This window comes from Lissotriton helveticus (assembly GCF_964261635.1).
Source record: "Lissotriton helveticus chromosome 1_1 unlocalized genomic scaffold, aLisHel1.1 SUPER_1_unloc_78, whole genome shotgun sequence".
Taxonomy (NCBI): domain Eukaryota; kingdom Metazoa; phylum Chordata; class Amphibia; order Caudata; family Salamandridae; genus Lissotriton; species Lissotriton helveticus.
The window spans coordinates 504,153-523,904 of NW_027611723.1; the positions used below are offsets into that span (position 1 = coordinate 504,153).

At 39.8% G+C, this 19,752-nt stretch overlaps 1 protein-coding gene across 1 annotated transcript in view; it reads left to right on the top strand.

Moving 5' to 3' along the window:
* Positions 1-19,752, top strand: part of LOC144806481 (ribonuclease inhibitor-like) — a 247,136-nt gene that overhangs the window by 175,893 nt on the left and 51,491 nt on the right. Inside the window, exon 10 of the mRNA XM_078672836.1 lies at positions 17,440-17,610. Within this exon, the coding sequence (XP_078528962.1) occupies positions 17,440-17,610 (171 nt within the window). The remainder of the gene's footprint in view (positions 1-17,439; positions 17,611-19,752) is intronic.

Genomic DNA, 19,752 nt, shown 5'->3' on the forward strand with positions numbered 1-19,752 from the left:
CAGCATGGGGCAAAAATGGCACAGATGTGTGACGCATCTGTGCCGTAAAGGTGGCGCATTGCTGGAGTTGTATCGCAAGTGTGATGCAGCTCCAGCAAGGCTCAGGGGTGCCCCATCTCCACAATGTTGCGTCAAGACCTATGCCTGCTTCAAGCAGGCGCAGGGTTTTGACGTAGCTTTCTCCTATCTGATTGTAAATTCGGCACACCATGGGTGGCAGAGCAGCGGTGCACGTTAACTGGTGCATGCCTGGGGATGTGCCATTTAACATAAATCTGCCCCTTTACATTTAAGTATATGCAGGGGACACAGAGTCGGTGATGCTTATCCAAGGTTAAGAAGAGATGAGTCCTGTTCACTGAAAAATTAGACATAGGCTTCACCTGCTCAGCATCGCTGGACATGGCTATATAATAGCTGCAAAATGTTACTCTTGTTAAACAATTTTACTATTATAATCTCTGAGATTTGTCTCTTACTCTGCAACATCTCATTGTTGTTATCTTTCTTTAAAGATAAAGACAACATCAACATGAGCGACAATCAGCAATCAGTTGATTTTGACCTCATCATTGAACTCGTAATTGAAACATCAGTGGATGTTGATCCCTTGGATGATTTAAATCCTGAGGATGAAGAAGAACGTGATGAGGATGCAGATTTGTCCGAATTATATGACATAGGATGGGAAGCTGACGTGCTTGAGCCTATGGAACTATAAACATTTATTTTAAAAATTTATAATAAATAAAAAGTAAAAATGTAAACCGTTTAATTTAAAAATAAAGACACCTTCAAAAACAGGTTATGTGTAGTGTCTTCAATAAAATATTAAAATATGCTCATAAAATTAGATCAGATTCACATAGAAAATAGCACAGGTAACATGAATATAAATTCCATTTCTTTTCTGCTATTTCTGTTTTCTAAATTTGCCAAGCACTAAAAAATCTTCTATGTAAAAATGTCAAGTAGTGTTTTAAGTTTTTGATTACTGTTATTGATTTACTGTTGGGTAATAGTGGTTAATAAATTTTTTTAATATATTTTACCACAGATTCAACTGCAGATCATTTCAAGATTTCACCATGCCAACGAAAGAAAGACTGAGAAAGGCTGCAAAACGTCAAAGACAGCAGGTCAATGAAAAAAAGCAGCAGTCCTCTAACAAAAAGATTTGTCAAGTCACCAAGAAAGCACCGGGTAAGAGTACAAAAACATTCAAAAGAAATATTTGTAGTAAAAAAAATATTACTACAGAAAATGTTTCAGTCCAGAAAAAGAGAAGCAATTCAAACGGAAAGGAAAGGCCAATCAAAAATGTTACTGCTAGAGCAAGAGATAACTCTGTGCATGATATTAGAAGGAAACAACAGTTTAGGGACATTCGTAAACGAATGTTCCGCAACAGGATAATTGGCAATTTGTTAAAAAATATTAAGAAAGGTCAACAGAAAGTGGTTTTTTATAAGAGAAAAAAAAAAGTTGAGAAAGTTATTGATCAGGCATTTGAAATTAAACGTAAGTTATTGATTTTGATAATCAATAGAATTAGGAAGCTAAACAAGGCAATTTATGATTTCAAAAGAAATAGTAGATGGAAGAGAATAGTTAATCGTAGTAATTTTTGTGAAGTTTTTTCTGGAGAATGGATGCATAGTTCAAGCTGTGAGGCATTTTTTAATGAGGAGAGTTATTTCCAGGATAATGATTTGGTGCATGCAGTTGACACCAGTGGTCGTGCTTATGAAGTGAAAGATGGTTGTCCAGTTGAAAAAGAAAAACTTGTGACAACAGAGGCAGAAGAGGTGTTAGGTAATGAGGTTTTAGGAAGACGTGCTAAGGGTCCTGTGTACACCTGGAAGTGTAGTAGTATTTCCAGCGTGCGACAGGATTCCATCAATTTGCTTTGTGATTTTGTACGGTCATTTAATAAGAAAAGTTTGAAGCAGAAAATGAGGTTGTTGCAAGAATTAGATCCTTGCAGAGTGAGAGAAGTGACAGGTTTGCATGGTCATTCACTGGCTTGTCTTTCCAGGAGAATATGCCAGAGTGTTTTTCATCATTTCAGGATGCTAGCAGTGCATCATAATAAAGTGAGGAAATTAGTTAGAATGTTGTATTATGCTAAGAGTCCAGCAATTATGCTTAAACAATTATGCGCTGCTCTTTTGCATGGTTCTGAAATAGATGTGAAGAATATATGTGAAGAAATTGAGTTTTGTTACTTTGGAAGTAAAGAGGAGAATGTTGAAATTGACCAAGAAGAAGCGGGTAATGTGGAAGATAGTGTACAGGTTTCCAGTACAGATAATTTCCAGAGGGAAATTGCGACGTTTCAGGTCAAATCAAGTGAGAGGCCAAATTTCACTTGTGTGTGTTGTCGACGCACTTATTATAAGAATCAGACTAAGTTAGTGGATTTATATGCAAAAAGTGAAAGGGAAAATAATAGTGAATGGAAGGATTTCACAACATACTTGATGGTAGAAAATTGTTTTGATTTGGGATTGGATCAACGTGTGTGTACTTATTGTTGCAAATTAAATCAAAACCAGATGCCTGCTAGAGCAGTTCATAATAATCTGGAATTGGTTTAGATTCCTTCTGAATTGAAGGATTTAAATACTTATGAATCTATTTTGATTCAAAGTATCCATCCCTTTCAGGCTATTGTAAGAATGGAGCCAAAGACAGGGAAATTGCCTCCATCAGATTTACAGAGAGGATTAAAGGGAAGAGTTGTTTATTTGCCTCTAGATTTGAAGAAAAACATTAACACAATTGGAGTAGAAAAAGTGGAAGAGGAACCTCTGGTTATCTTAGTTAATGGGGTTCCGACAAAGAATAAGAAAATATGGCAAGATTTAGTGGATGTTAGGAAAGTTAAAAAGGCAACATTGTATTTGAAAAAAAATAATAAATACTATAAGAATGTATATGTTGCAGAAGAGGAAGTAAGTGAGGAAGAGGATAGCGATTTGTGTGCTGGTCAAATTGAGAAAGTAGAACCCTCTACTAGTGAAGAAATATATGAACATTATAGTGTTCATCCTTTGCATTCCAAGGAAGTCATGGGGAATGCTATTGAGTTGTTTCAAATGAAACAAGCCAAAGGGAGTCCCATTAGTGTTTGGGAGGAAAGTTTGGAAGCTCGGTGTTTCCCACAGCTTTTTCCAACAGGTCAGGGAGGAAGATATGATGAGCGACCTCATCAAATTCCTGCTTCTGAATACCGGACTTTGCGATTTTATGCAGGAGATGCTAGGTTTCGACAATGCATTCCTTATTTGTTTCATCTCCTGTTTGAAAGCGATCTGTCTGGACTGTCATATGCAGTGAACCACATCTTGAAAAGTGGTATACACATGCAAAACATCTCGGCAAGTGACTTTATGGATAAAGTCAATGTCCAAGACAGTATTTTGGATTCTCACCTGATTAATCTCATGGCGTGTCAGCGTGGTACTAATGAGTACTGGTACCGTCGTCATGGTGATTTAAAATGTATGCTGAGGAACTTAGGAACTCCCACATGGTTCCTCACTCTGAGCTGTGCCGAGTATGGCTGGGAAGACTTACTTGAATTTCTACGAGAGGCAAATGCTAACGTAGAAAACATCGAATTCAAGACACCCGGAGAACTGTGCTCTTTGGATCCAGTCAATGTATGTAGGTACTTCAATCATAGATTTGAAGCTATGATGTCTTTCATCATGAATAAGAAGAATCCACCTCTTGGAGAGGTGTTGGATTTCTTCTGGAGAAAGGAGTACCAAGCAAGAGGTGCTCCTCATATACATATGTTGCTGTGGATCAAGGATGCACCTAAATTTGGAACGGATCCAGAAGACTCAGTGATGAGTTTTATACAACAGTATTCTACGTGTGCTGTTCCAAACGCAAAGGAGAAGAAAAGCCTAAGAGAAAAAGTTCTGCGTTTCCAAAGCCATCGATGTGGAAAGTACTGTCGTCGTAAATTCCGAAACAAGGACAAGTTCTACACCAAATGTCATTTCGGCTTTCCACGACCGGTGATTTCTAAAGGAAGAGTAAACAGTTTGATGTCTTCGCTGCGACATAATGTGATGAAGAAATCACCTAAAAACACATACAATTTGAAGAGGAACGAAGAGTCCAAGTACATCAACGACTACAACCCGGTGATTTTGTCCATGTGGAATGCTAACATGGATATACAGTTTGTGGCTGATAACTGTATGGCTGTGGCTCGGTATGTGACATCTTACATCACCAAAAAAGAGAAGACAGAATTGAAGGATATGTGGGAGGACATTTCCCATGAAAAGAGCCTCAGCAAGAAGTTGTACAGTTTCAGTCTGAAGATGTTGTCGCATCGAGAAATCGGAGCGTACGAATGTTCTGACCGGTTGTCTTCAGCAAGTCTCTATGCCAAGTCCAGGAGTATCGTTTGGGCGAGTCTTGGTCTTGCTGCAACGCGTAATCGAGTTCTCAAACCTGTGCGGGAAATTGAGTATTTGGCGGAAAAGGAGCCAAACAGTACCGACATTTTGAAGACCAACATGTTGGATACATATTATCCAAATCGAAGCATTCACCTCGAGAATGTTTGTCTGTATGAGGTTCTTCAAAATTACATATTCAAGAGGAACATCAAAGAAGATACTGAGAAAGGAGTGTATGCTGTAATAGGAAGTGAGGGATGTCTGGTCAAGCAAAGAAAATGCCACTTGGTAAACCATCGAAAATTGAGTGGCGAATCTCCTGAAAAAAAGGAGTTTTTCTATTTAGCACTTTTGCAACTTTTCAAGCCTTGGCGTGCAGAAGAGGAACTGCTTGGAGATTTTCTCTGTTACGAAGACTCTTTCAATGCCGCCAAGGAGACCATAGAATGTCCTGCTTTTCCCAAATATGTAGAAATGTTGAATGCGGAAATTGAGCAGGAAGCAATGATTGCAGCCGAGATTGCCAGAGACAGTTCTCAGGACAGTCAGAGTTCTGCTTTATTGAGTCAGGATCCACTAGGAGGACCTGTTATCGAAAATGAAGCTGCCACTGCTATGAATGAAGTGGAAAGAGCCATGGCACATGCTCAGGAGGATGCGGTTAACTTAGAAGAGTTGGAAAGACAACTCAACGTTGAGCAGAGGAAAATATATGACGAAGTTACCATGCAAATTGATCATGGATTAAGTCATGACAAGAAAGAGTGGTCATGTACGTCGTTGAAGCCTGTCCGACTGTACGTGAGTGGAGAAGCGGGAACTGGAAAAAGTTTCCTTATTAAAGCAATTTCATGTTATTTGCAGGAAAGGACAGAGTCATCGCTGTCTTGTGTTGTCACCGCTCCAACTGGACTGGCAGCACATAACATTAAAGGGATTACTTTACATCGTTTACTGATGCTGCCAGTGGAGCATGACAACAAATTACAATATCACAAGCTATCTGGAGATGCTTGTTTTGAAGTTTCAAGAATCTTGAGGAAAATGAAACTTCTTATCATTGACGAAGTAAGCATGGTTTCCAATGTCATGCTTGCCTTTGTGCATTTGAGAATGCAAGAAGTTCTCAAAACAGAGTATGATGTGTTATTTGGTGGCAAACACATCATTGTTTTCGGAGATCTTCTGCAGCTGACACCAGTGAAAGGGCAACCTGTGTTCAAAATGCTCACGCATGAAGATACCAGGAAGTGCCTAGGCAGCATTGGCAACGTCAATATATGGTTAAACTTCAATTATGCTGAACTGCATGAAAATATGCATCAGGCGAAGGATGAAGTTTACAAGACTATTCTACAAGATGTTAGAATTGGAAAAGTGACCGAGCATGGGAAAGAAGCTTTACATGCACGATTACTGTCAAATTTATATCCAGAACAAGATGTTGTGCCTGAGAATATTTTTCAGAAAATTACTGAGAAGAAATCTGGAATATGTTTGATGCCAACTCTTGCAGAATGTGCCAAATTCAACAACAAAATGTTGCATTTAGAAAAGCAAGAGATTGTGAAACTGGAAGCTATTGACAGAGTAGAGCATATGGGATCAACAATTATTTTGTCTGAGAATCTGAAAACAAAATTGGATTCATTAGAGAAGAGTATATCTAAAACTGCAGGTTTTGAAAAGACTCTGAATGTGTGCTTGAACTGCCGTATAATTTTAAGAAGGAATTTACATGTTGAAAGAGGTCTGGTAAATGGATCAATGGGTAATGTTGTTGATTTTGTAAAATACAGAAATAGAGATGGAATTGAATTTTTAAAAATTAAATTTGATGGCATTGAGGAAGTACAGCTAATTGGTCGTTGTTCTGCTAGATTTTTGCTTGTAAAAGACTTATATGTTCGCCGTAAGCAGTTTCCTGTTTGCTTGGCATATGCGGTGACAATCCATAAATCGCAAGGTTTAAGTGTAGACAGTGCATTGGTGAATATTGGCAGTTCTGTGTTCAAGGAGGGTATGGCATATGTGGCATTGTCACGAGTTAGAACTTTATCGGGATTGTACTTGATTGAGTGTGATGTCACAAGCATTTGTGCGGATCTAGATTGTGTTAAGGAATACAATAGGTTAAGAAGAGAGTATGCGCCACATTTGCCTCAATATCCTTTGTTTGAGAAACGTGTGGTAGCCCGGAAACGAAGAAATGTGACCAATACTGGGGAGGTTGTAGCAAAAAGACGAAAAGTCGATGAACCTGAAATTATAAGCAGAAACAAAAAGGATTCTGTTGAAGATGTTGTTGGTTTTCAATTTGAAAACAGTTCTGGTGTCAACTGCTATGCTAATGTAGTGGTTAATGTTTTGTTTTCTCTAGAAAATGTAAAAGAAGAGATTGTGGTCAATTCTGATCAAAGATTTTGCAGTTTGTTAAATTCTGTCTTAGAAAAATGTAGCACTGATAGAACAAACATAGAAAGTGTGTCTGAAATTCGAAATCTGTTAGACAGATGTTCAGGCCAAACACAATTCTCTCAAAATATTCAGCAAGATTGTCAGGAGTTTTTAATGTATATGCTTGATGTATTGCATGCTGAAGGTGTAGATGTAGATCAGCTGTTTGGGCTTTCTTATCAATGGCAGCATGACTGCGAGAACTGTAGGGTATCAAGTACTACTAGTGTAGACTCAGAAAGATTTATATATTTAACTTTGCCAGACAGTAAATCAGTCTCCTTTAATAAGCTAGTAAAAGCAGCTGATCACAACATGGAGTGTAGCCAATGTAAATCTGAAATGATGTCCACATTATTTATACGAACATATGGCCAGTATGTCATTTTAATGTTCCAACGATGTAGGCCTGATGGAACAAAATTGACAACTTTAATTAAAAATTTTGTGGCTTCACAGTTGTCAATATCAGGAAGGACTTTTGTAACTGCAGCAATTATACATCATGACGGTCCTTCAATAACATCAGGACATTACACAGCTTATTTAAAATCTAGAAATGGCTGGTCATTCTGCAATGATTCTGTTTTAATTTTCACAAAAAAATTGCCGTATGACCTTAAAAACTCTTACCTGGTGTTTTTAAAACCAAAATTTTAGGGAAAGAATCTCGGGATGTGCTCTGAGGAATTTCAAGAAGTTCTAATGGCTCCTACACGATTTGGCCTTGAGGATAAGTGTAGTACAGAGACATAACTTCTAACCATAAGACTGGACGTCATGGAGAAATAAGTGCACTTTGAATGAGTTCAGAAAAACTATTTCTTTTTATAAGCTAATTGAAGCAGCCAATCAAAACATAGAGTAGAGGGAATGTAAGTCTGCAATGCTGTCTACTGTTTTACATTGCTTTGTGATTAAAAGTGATGTAGAGAATTAAATAATTGTAGTAGTCATAGAGGTAGTGTAAGTCTGCTTCATAGTAAGCAGTATCAGTGTCATAGGAAATGTAGAACATGACTGAGGAAGAAGGGGAAGATATTACTAGTCCAGGATTGTGAAAATGATCTTCAACATTTTAATTCTGAAAGTTGCGGAAATGCCAAATGACGGGATTGGCTTACAAGAAATCCAAGAGTTATAAATGGCTCTGACAAGATTTGGCCTTGTGGAAACTTGTGGTAGAGAGCAAGAAGTCATTTATTGTATGTAACATGTTTTTCAAAACGATGGAGGTTTTCTTTCAGAAAGTGGCGGGCTGAAAGTAATAACAGCACAACAGAGTGTAAGCTGTTCATAGGACATCCTTTGACGTCATGGAAAGTAAGTTAACTTTAAGGAGTTCTGAATTCTGATTTGTTATGTTGTATGGGTTTTTTAAACACAATCATTTTGATTGTGTTTTTTTTTCCCCGCTGTTATATGATGAATACCTTCAAGTCACTGTTTTTAGTGAAATTTGATACATTCTGAGAACAGCAAAAATAAACCATTTAACATGTATAATTAATTCTGTACTGTTTCCATTTATGATGTACATTTAGAACTGTGTAGGAGGCATGGAGAAGGAGAGGCTTCTGTAAGTGTCAAAGTTCTTGCATACAGTGCTCATATTCTACGTAGTCTTTCATATGAAAGACTACATTTCCACAATGAGATACCTAAGCAAAGGAAACACAGGTCATATGATTGTGGAATGAGCAAAAAAATTTGCATGTTTTTCAATTATATTACCTGTGTTTCCTAACATTACACACCACATTGTGTAGATGAGGTTTAGGCCTGTTCCTGGAGACAGAGGAGGTCTGACATTTGTTCAAGAGTGCAGTGGACATTACTCACTTCGTTGGTAGGCCTCCACATGTATTATCTTCTCTGTATTCTTCAACAAACCTAAATTCCATCTGCAACCCTGAGTAGGACTTACCTGAAACAAATCTGTGGATAGGTTACACCTTATTGGCATCTTGAAACAATCATTTAAAATGTTAGGGTCAGATTTATGGTGGCCGTGCGCCTCTTTTGCTCCATTGTCTGTCACTTTTGTGTAAAAGATGCACCATGTTGCAAGATAGGTTTCAGTTCATCTCCAGCAAGATACCATCAGTTTAAAATGTATATAATTAGCATTGTGTAGGGGGCATGCAGAAGCAAAAGCTTTTATAAGTGTCAAAGTTCCTGCATGCAGTGCTGCACTTCTAGGTACTGTTTAATATGCTGGACTACATCTGCACTATGAGATACCTAAGCAAAGGCAACACAGGTGATGTGATTGTGAAATGAGGAAAAGAAAGTCCACATTTTTCAATTACATCACCTGTGTTTCCTAAGTTTATGAATGACATTGTGCAGATGAAGTTTAGGTCTGTCCACGGACACAGAAGAGGTCTGGCCTTTGTTCAAGAGTGAAGTGGACATGACTTACTTCATTGGTAGGCCTTCACATGTATTATGTCCTCTGTTCTCTTCAACAACTCGAAATTTCATTTGGAACCCTGAGTAGGTCTCACCTCAAACAAACCTCTGGATAGGACACATCTTATTGGCATCCTGAAGCAATCATTTAAAATGTTAGTGTCTTGCGACACTTTTCGGAGACAGCAGCAGTGCAAAAGATGCACCATGTTTTAAGATAGGCCTCACTTCATCTGCATCAAGATACTGTTAGTTTAAAATGTACATCTTTAGGACTGTGTAGGGGGCCTGGAGAAGCAGAAGCTTCTGTCAGTGTCAAAGTTGTTGAAAAACTGTTTGTCCTTCAATCTTTTCCCTTGTCTTTTCTAATTTTTAAATACATGTTTTAATATTTTTCAAATGTTTGTTCTCTCTTTCACAGATTGAAAGTATAAAAACAAAAAGTGAGTAAGTTAACGACAATTATAAGGTAAATGTTTTGTATTCTTTTCGTTACATTTCTATCACATTCACCTACTATTAGTTCCACAGCTTCATTTCTTTAATCCTCAGTTTCCTGCCTTTGCTACTTTCCTCATTCCTTTCTCTATTACCTACTTACTCAACTCCTTCCACTCTTTTTCTCAGTCCCTCTCTTCTCATAGTTCCTCACTCTTGTTCACTCACTCCGTCTCTATTACTCTTAGTGTCTTTGACTGATCACTCTTTCACTACTTGTTCATAATGCTTTCTCTGTGTAGTTGAAGCACACTAAGGGGCATATTATGAACACAGCCAATAAAATTATTGCTGTTTTTATCGGCAGAAAACTGCCGCAAAAGTGGTTTTAGCGGCAGTTTTCTGCCGCAAAAGCGGCTTTGGTGACATATTTCTGCCGATAAAAGCTGCAAAACTTTTATTGCCTATGTTGATGATATGGCTCTATGTTATTTACATTTCTTTGCTGTTTCAATTAATCTTTTTCTGTTATTTTTTGTTTTCTGTTTTCTATTTTTTCTCTCTGTTATTCCCCATGTTTTAATCTTATTTTGAACATTCACTCACATTCTCCAAGAAACTCTTCTTTGTTATTGTTCTACTCTCTTTTTTTTCTTTCACTTCCTTATCTATTTTGTTTTTCACAATTATACCCTCTTCTGTCTTTTCTTCGGTAAATAGATCTATTAAACAGTATCTCTGGTTTACTCCCTATAGCTGTCTTTCTTTTAACATCACTCTCTGTTTACTTTCCTTATACTTACTCTTCTTTTTTTTTTTTTTGGTTAGCTCCCGGTTCGCGAACCGGGAAGCGAACCGGGAAGCGAACCAAAAGAAATAGAGCTTGCCAGAGTGCTAAACATTCTAGCAAATTTTTTTGAAAGGGGAGGTAGTTCTGAAAAGAACTTTTTTTAAAATGTTTTTGTTGTTTTATATATTTTTTTATTTTTTGAATTTTATTTGTTTTTTTTGTATTTTTTGAACAATTTTATATTTTTTCTGTTTTTTGGGGGGGGGAAACAACAAAAAACAGGCATTGAAAAGGGCTCAACAGGAGCAAAAAAAAAATTACTGTCTGGGGCGGTTAGGGCAATCGTGATTGTTATAAGCTAGGTTGATTGAATTAATGCTCATGTTACCACATGATATCAATGCACCGCAGTGCAGACAAGTATATTTCATATGCCCAAAATTCTCCTGGATGTTTGGCACGGTTTCCCGTGCCTCTGCTGCTGTCAACGATATTAGCGATGTTGACCTGGCCACAGGAGTTGCTGTTGGGTTTTGTTCCATGTCTCGTATCTCCGCCCGGCTGTAGTTCAATGGATGCTTCCTGGTCATGTGCCGATGCATGGTATAGTTCCCATAGCTATACTTTTTATCAGTCCCTCTTGATAACTTGTCTTTGCAAATGAGGCAGGTGACATACCTCGCATTCACTTTCTTCTGCCCTGGAGGGAGTGAATAAAACTGCCAAATGAAACTGGCTTGCCTATGGGAAACCCGGGGCACCTCTTCCAAGAACTGTGGTCCTTCTGTCTCCTCTTCCTCTAGTTCTTCCTCTTCCTCCTCTGTGTTGGTGATGACCTGGGGAGGTGGTCCTCTCTTCCCATGAGGAGGTGGAGGTGGTGGTGGGGGTGCACTAGCTGAAGCAACTACTGAAGCCATTGCTCTACTATGAATAAAGGTCTTCCTCTCACAATGATGAAAGTCAGAGTGAGGAAAGAAGGAGGGGTTTTCATCATTTGGGAAAAACAATAGTTCTAAACCAATGAAAAGTGTTATTTTTAGGTCACCTGACCTAGCCTTACATGATTATGAAACCAAAAGTTAAATGAACCAATGAAAAGTTTTATTAACAAGTCACATGACCTCTCACGCTTATGTTACGCGCTGCGGAACGCGCCCCGGATCGCTTCCGGGTCGCTGCGCTTCGCGCCTCGGTTCGCGCCCCGGAGCACTTCCGGGTGCGCTAACGCGGTGCGTCATAAAACGCATTACGCGGCAATGCGATACGTCGCGCTTTCGCGCCGCGCCGTGGATCGCTTCCGGGGAGCTGCGCTTCGCGCCTCGGTTCACGCCCCGGAGCACTTCCGGGTGCGCTAACCCGGCGCGTCATAAGACGCATTACGCGACAACATGATACGTCATGCTTCCGCGACGCGTCACAATGTTGATTTCTAACGCCGCAGTTGCGCAAACGGAACGTTTACCGGTTCGCGGACCAGGTCGCGGCATCAAATTGAGCTAACGGAAAGCTTCCCGGTTCGCGAACCGGGAGCGAAAAAAAAAAATATTTAAAAAAAAAATTATTAATAAACATATAAAATATATTTTGGGATTTAAAGAAGAATACATTTTACAGCTATAGATATTAGCTTTTAAAAAACCAATGAAATTCACTGAAAAAACCATAGGTTATAGACCATATATAGTTAGGAATTAGCATTTACAAAACCTTGAAAATTCACTGAAAAAAACATAGGTTATAGACCATATATAGTTAGGAATTAGCATTTAAAAAACCTTATTTTACTCACACAAAACCATTGAAATTCCATATATAGTTAGTTGTACTAACTATATATCGCGCACCCGCAATCCACTGCTGATCATGTCACATATTACATCATTCATGACATGGTCAGTGACATCACTGATGACATCACTGATGACATCACTGATGACATCTCTTCAGGCCAGCCGTATACAGTTTGTAGGCACAAGACGCTATGAAGGACAAACGCTGTGTCTGACCACCCACTGGGGAAACAATTGATAATTTTCGAATTAGAAGAGCAACTGTCTAGGGCTATAGAAAGAAAGGCCCCCCTGGAGGATATTCTCCTAAGGATTGACCTTAACAAAGCAGAGTCAAGTGAAAGTATCTAGAGTAAAGCAGCCGGTGATTACTTAACCAAGAGGGAAAAATGTTATGAGCTTAGTGAGCCTATTGGGCATATTCTGGCAATCCGAACAAGGCAGAAACTGGCAGCAGGGGAAATTAAGGAAATCTCAGACGGTAAGGGGGGAGTGGTAAACAGCCCCGAGGCTATTAGGGAGGTCTTTAGAGGGTTCTATGCGACTGTTTACGATCAACAATAGCCAATTTCGGCAAACTGGATCCCGGAGTACCTTGGAGGTACCCCACATTCGGTACTACCCGAGGAGGGAAAAGTGGAGTTAGATCTCCCAATCACACTACAGGAAATGGGGGGAGCTATGGACAATCTCCCCTCGGGTAAAGCTGCAGGCCCGGATCAAATCCCTGCTGAATTTGACAAAACTTTCAGGGGGTTACTTTGTAGAGATCTTTATACGACCCTACTACAAGCGCAGCAAGGGATCTCGATCCCCTGCTCATGGGGGGGGGTGGGCAGACATAATACTGATTTAAAAAAAGACAAACTTCCCCTGGAACCGGGTTCCTACAGGCCTATTGCGCTGATGAATGCGGATGCCAACATTTTCTCTAAAATTTTGGCAACCAGATTAGGGAGGGTAATTGAGAGTCTGGTTAGCACAACGAAACATGGGTTTATTCCCGGGAAAGGCACCACACAGCACACAAGACAGATGATCACATTACTGGATGCAGCTGAGGTTTCAGGGGACCCTACCGCGGCTATTTATTTAGATGCGGTGAAGGCCTTTGACAGGGTCTCCTGGGACTACCTCTGGAAGGCCATGGAATGGTGCGGCATTGGGATAGGATTCATAAGGGCAATTCAGGCCTTATACAAAGAGCCCTTGGCCAGGGTAAAAATCAATAAAGGATTCACAGGTACTCTGCAGATCAAGCGGGGAACCAGGCAGGGATGTCCTTCCTCACCGTTGCTCTTCGCCCTGTATCTGGACCCATTGCTTCGGAGGCTGGAATTTAACATCAATATCCCCTCAGTTAGTATGCATGGCATCGAGTACAAAGCATTTGCTTATGCAGATGATGTGGCCATTATCACCCCAGCCCCAAGTTATGGCATCGAGGAAATCGAATTGGAGGCAACGAGGTTTGGGGCAATCTCAGGATACGCGATAAACAAAGGGAAAACACAAATAGTTAAAAACAATTTTACAGTGTATGAGGAAGAGAGGGTGGTCCCAGCAGCAGTATACTTAGGGATCAGGGTAACATCAGACCTGAACAGCCTAGTAGAGATAAATATGGAGCCATTAATAATCAAAGTCAAAAGGGATCTTGAAAGGATACGCAACTTGCATCTAACTCTTGTGGGGCGCATTAATGTCATCAAAATGCTTATTTTGCCGAAGTTCTTGTATATATTTAGAGCGATCCCACTGTTTTTTGAGCATGCCTGGTTCAACAAATTAGAACAGATACTGAATAGATTCATCTGGGCACAAGGGAAAACAAGGAGGGCGTATCGCCACATCACCCTATCAAGAGAAAGAGGCGGATGGGGGGGCTGCAGATTTTAGGCTATATTACTGGGCGGCGGCGCTGCAATACTTTCAGGGGTTAATAGGGGGTGGAAGAGATGGGAATGTGCAACCCGGGAATAGGCCTACATGTAAAAAAGTATATATCACATTGTTGGGTAGAGATGCAGATAAATGTTTTTTAAACGCTATTGACTTTAGCTACTTTAAACATACTAGGTTTAAGACTACAAGCAGCATACAAAATCTGGTCGGCGTTCTCTAAAAAAGTTGGGCTAGGCAGATACAATAGATACACCCACATGACAACAAATGTCTCTCTACCTGGAGAAATATTTAGGGATCCAGTTATGATAGACTGGAAGAACAGCGGCATACAGAAAGTAGTGGACCTACTGGGCCCGGGGGGGTATGCTCCAGTTTCAGGAACTACAATCTAAGTTAGATATAAACAGTAGCAGTTTTTTTAAGTATTTGCAGGTGAGAAGTTTCTTTGCTGGTAAACGGGGGGGACCTTTGGGATTTGGCCATAATCGAATATTAGATAGCATAGAGGGTAGCGGGAACTGCTCAATTAGACAGCTATATGCAGAACTGAATGTATTTAAAACAGATGACAGGCAGAAATATGCAGCTAAATGGGTAGAGAAATTAGGCTCCTCTCAGGAGGGATTTCAGGATTCCTTGGACATGGGACGTACTATACTCTGCTCCGCCACCTTACAGGCACAGCATTATAAAACCCTGTACTCCCTGTACAACACCCCCGCCAGAATAGCACAATGGGGGACACAACAGGGATAACCTTTCCACGATGTGACTCAACGGATGCAGATATTATTCACATCTTTGCTATGTGCCCGCAATTATACACTCTTCTTAGGGCAATAGAGTAATTTATGGACACATCGCTGGGGGTTAAGACTACCCTGTCGCCAGAATTAATAATTCTAGGGGTTGCGGGAGAAACAGATGGTCGGGCTACAGAGTTCCTCTTTATTGCCGCAGCAGTGTATCGCATATGTATAGCAAAGGCTTGGCAAGATAAGACCCCCCCCCCCAACTTTTCAAACTTGGCTTGCCAGGTTGCTGGCTACATACAATCTGGAGAAGGCGATTTATGCCAGGAAAGGACGTAGGGCTAGAACATTGGGGAGCAAAATCTGGAGTCCCATCGCACAGTGGAAAAGGGGGATGTCTAGCACGCCTGGATAAGACAATAAGTATGGACGTATGGTATAACTAAAACATGAAGGTGTTTTCTTTCTTTCTTTTCCTTTACTTATACTTCATGGTTTTACTCCTTCTGCCTATTGTCTAGGGAATTATAGCTAGCAGAAATATCAAGGAAAGTGTAAAATGTGACTAAAACACTGTGCACATTTTTTAATAACATTGTACTGTATTACACTTGGAAAATGTGCTTTGAAATACAGTGTGCTGTAACACTTGGTATGAAAATTATATACACAAAAATTTTAAATACATTTTTTTTAAAAAACTATTTAAAAAAACATTCTATTATAACTTAAAACATTAAGCTATTTAAAAATCTTTAAAGTTACATTTCCCAGTTCAGTGAGTGCAACAGTAGGGAAAGTGTTGGATAGCGGAGGGGTAAAAATTACTATTCCCAGTCCAGTGAGTAAACAGTAGGGAAAGTGTTGGATAGCGGAGGGGTAAAAATTACTATTCCCACTCCAGTGTGTGCAACAGTAGGGAAAGCGTTGGATAGCGTAGGGGTAAAAATTACTATTCCCACTCCACTGTGTGCAACAGTAGGGAACGTGTTGGATAGCATAGGGGTAAAAATTACAATTCCCACTCCAGTGAGTGCAACAGTAGGGAAAATGTTGGATAGCGGAGGGGTAAACATTACTATTCCCACTCCAGTGAGTGCAACAGTAGGGAAAGTGTTGGATAGCACAGGGGAATCATTTACTATTCCCACTCCAATGAGTGCAACAGTAGGGAAAGTGTTGGATAGCGGAGGGGTAAAAGTTACTATTCCCACTGCAGTGAGTGTAACAGTAGGGATAGTGTTGGATAGCGGGAGGGTAAAAGTTACTACTCCCACTCCAATGTGTGCAACATTAGGGAAATTGTTGGATAGCTGAGGGATAACATTTACTATTCCCACTCCAGTGACTGCAACAGTAGGGAAAGTAATGGATAGCGGAGGGGTAAAAATTACTATTCTCACTCAAGTCAGTTCAAAATTAAAAATATAATTAACAATATATATATATATGTATATATATTTTTTTTTAGTAAATAAAACATATAAATATGCTAAAAATTAAAAATAGTATATATTTAATATTAAAACAAAAAATAAAAACATATTATAATGTTAAATGCATATCACAAATATCTAGAAATATTATTTTAAATAAAATTAAAAAAATAATTTACAAGCAAATACATATTTTTATTTTGAAATTATTTATTTTTAATTAATTATTATTAATTATCAATTAATCATTAATTAATTAAAAATGAATTACATCCCACTCTTTACCCCTAAAAATTCCAAAACCCGCACCTAAAATTAATTACACAATTGCCATAATGTATGCATTAATTTATTATAATTAAATTACTTCCCACCCTATTCCCCTATAATCCCACAACCCGCTATGGAACTGAAAAACGCAAAATGTTATCAAAATAAAATGTATACCTTCTAAAAATATAACACATTTAAAAAACCATAAACATTACTTATACAAAAAATATGGCACATACATTTATAAAATATATACTAAAATTCATGACACTAATAAATAAAATCGATATTTTAAACAACTATATTTTTTAAAACGATATTAATGACCTATATATTTTTAAAAATGATATTTCTTACCTTAAAGTCATTATTCTTGACAACGATATTCTTGCTGTCGATATTTCTGTGTCACGATATTCAAAACTCGATATTAGGGAAAGTTGACATTTCAAACTCATTAATTTGACTGAATACGGTTCAGAGGTGGCTGCTGTGTGTGTGTGGGTGCGTGTGGGTGTGTGTGTGTGTATATGTGTATGTGTGTGCGTATGTGTGTTGGACAGAGGCAGTGATGATGGTATATTGCGTATTGTGTGACATGTAGGGATTGTGTCTTCCCATAAACGAGAACCATCTTCATCAGTTCTGTTTGCAGTTACATCTCTGCACTCCATAAAGTGTTGAGTGAAGTTAAACTCACCCAAACTCCTGCTGTCTTCATCTCTTCATCATGTCTCTGCCTGTCTTCTACAGGATCTGGAACTGCTCCATGACCGACGCGTGCTGCGAAGACCTTGCTTCAGTCCTCTACTCTAGCCCCTCTCTCACGCACCTGGAGATGTGCGGGAATGAGATTGGAGATGATGGAGTGAGGAAGATCTGTGAAGGACTGAAACATCCTGGGTGCAAAATGCAAACAGTAGGGTAAGATCTGTGAAGGACTGAAACATCCCGGGTGCAAAATGCAAACAGTAGGGTAAGTAGGCGCTGGGGCGAGGACTCTCTGTGTGCAGACTCTGCTGTATGAGCAGGCCTCACCCGCACCACCTTGCACCCACACGCACCTACTCATCCATGGACTTCTGTAAGGATAACGCCTACTCTGCTGGCTGGGAGAGACGGTGAGCACCAAAGTGCAGCAGCTGATGAGTTGGGTCCATTGTAAGTCTGGGTAGAATTTCAACTGCGCCAGAGTAATCAGAGTCATTTTGGTAATTCCGCATTACTCTTTGACACGGATTACTGATAGTTATGTGATTACTCCTGCTTGAGTAATTAAGAGTATTCTGTGATTACTCCTGCTTGTGTAACTAAGAGTATTCTCTTATTCTGTTATTACTCCTGCTTGAGTAACTAAGAGTATTCTGTTATTACTCCTGCTTGTGTGACTAAGAGTATTCTGTTATTACTCCTGCTTGTGTAACTGCTCGAACACAGCAGGTGCACACCCCCCTTTCATTTCCACTCCCAGACCGTTGAAATGGGGAGTCCCCCAGGGCTCGTCCCTGAGCCCTCTTCTTTTTAATGTTTATTTTGCTCCTTTAGCTGATATGATCTCCAAGCTGGGCATCAAAACTACGTCGTATGCCGACGATATGCAGCTGCTTTTTACCTTTGAGGAACTTTCCCTCCTCACTTTTGACCCTCCTAAATCCTGCATTAGGGACATTGCCAAATGGATGGATCTCAATTTTTTAAGATTAAATATAGCCAAAACTGAAGTCCTTTTCTTTAATCAGCCATCCCCATTAAATTCTAACCTTTGGTGGCCGGAAGACCTTAGCCAAGCCCCTACCCCGAAGGACTCGGTTAGGAATCTCGGAGTCCGATGGGATCAACAGCTGTCACTTGGATGTCAGGTCCAATCAGTTTCTGCCGCTTGCTTCTCCAAAATTAAAATGCTAAAGAAACGTATCAATTATTTACCTAGTACTAGCCGAAAGACCATTGTCCACGCATTAATTATCTGGACTATGCGAATGGTCTCTATTTGGGTCTATCTGCTGGCCTCTGCCACAAACTTCAACTAGTCCAAAATGCAGCGGCTCGCCTGATTAGAGGTCTATCGGGAAGGCAGCACATTTCACCTTTCCTCCGTGAATAGCACTGGTTGCCGATGAGCAAAAGAATTGAATTCAAGGCCATGATTCTGACCTACCGCTCTACCCAGGGCAATGGATCAGTCCATATCAGAACTATCCTTCGTCCTTACTGCAACCCTAGAGCTCTTCGCTCAAATTCCAAGCTTTTACTGACTGACTCTTCCCAGATTTAAAAAATCAAGTGCCGGAGGTAAAACATTTGAGCTAGGTGCCGCTCAACGCTGGAACAAGCTACCCATGGGTCTGCGCATGATTAAAACGGAATATGAATTCCGTCGCGCTTTGAAATCCTACCTTTTCTGCCTGTAACTTTTCGGTTTGAGGGACCTTGTGGTCAATCATTTAGCGCCGGGACACCTCGTTGGGGTAGCTGCGCGCTCTATAAAAGACACAATAATAATAACTAAGAGTATTCTGGGATTACTTCTGCTTGCGTAACTAAGAGTATCCTGTGATTACTCCTGCTTGTGTAACTAAGAATATTCTGTGATTACTCCTGTTTGTGTAACTAAGAGTAATTTGGGGAAAAAATCCTGGTGTGAGTGCACATTCAGCAAGGACGAACGCTGCTCGCAGTTTCTGTTCCGCTGCATTTAGCTGTATTTTGGACATTACGGGGCATTTTAGCACTAAGAAATAGAGCTAAACACAGATGTACTTTTCTGGCGTAATTCCACGTAATACGGCGTAATTCTTAGGTAATTCTGCGTGATTGTGCTACATCTAATTACGGGGGTTAAGCCCACTAGTCCATTGCTCTTAAGTATCCTCAACCTTCCAACACACAGCGGATGAATGGGACTCATTGGCACATCTTCCCGACAGCTGATGATTAGTGTGTGTGTGTGTGTGTGTGTGTGTGTGTGCGCGCGTGTATGTGTGCATGTGTGGGTGTGCGTGTGCATGTATGTGGGGTGGATTGGGGTGGTTTTGAGTCTTGTCATGAGCTTCCTGGAGAATGACC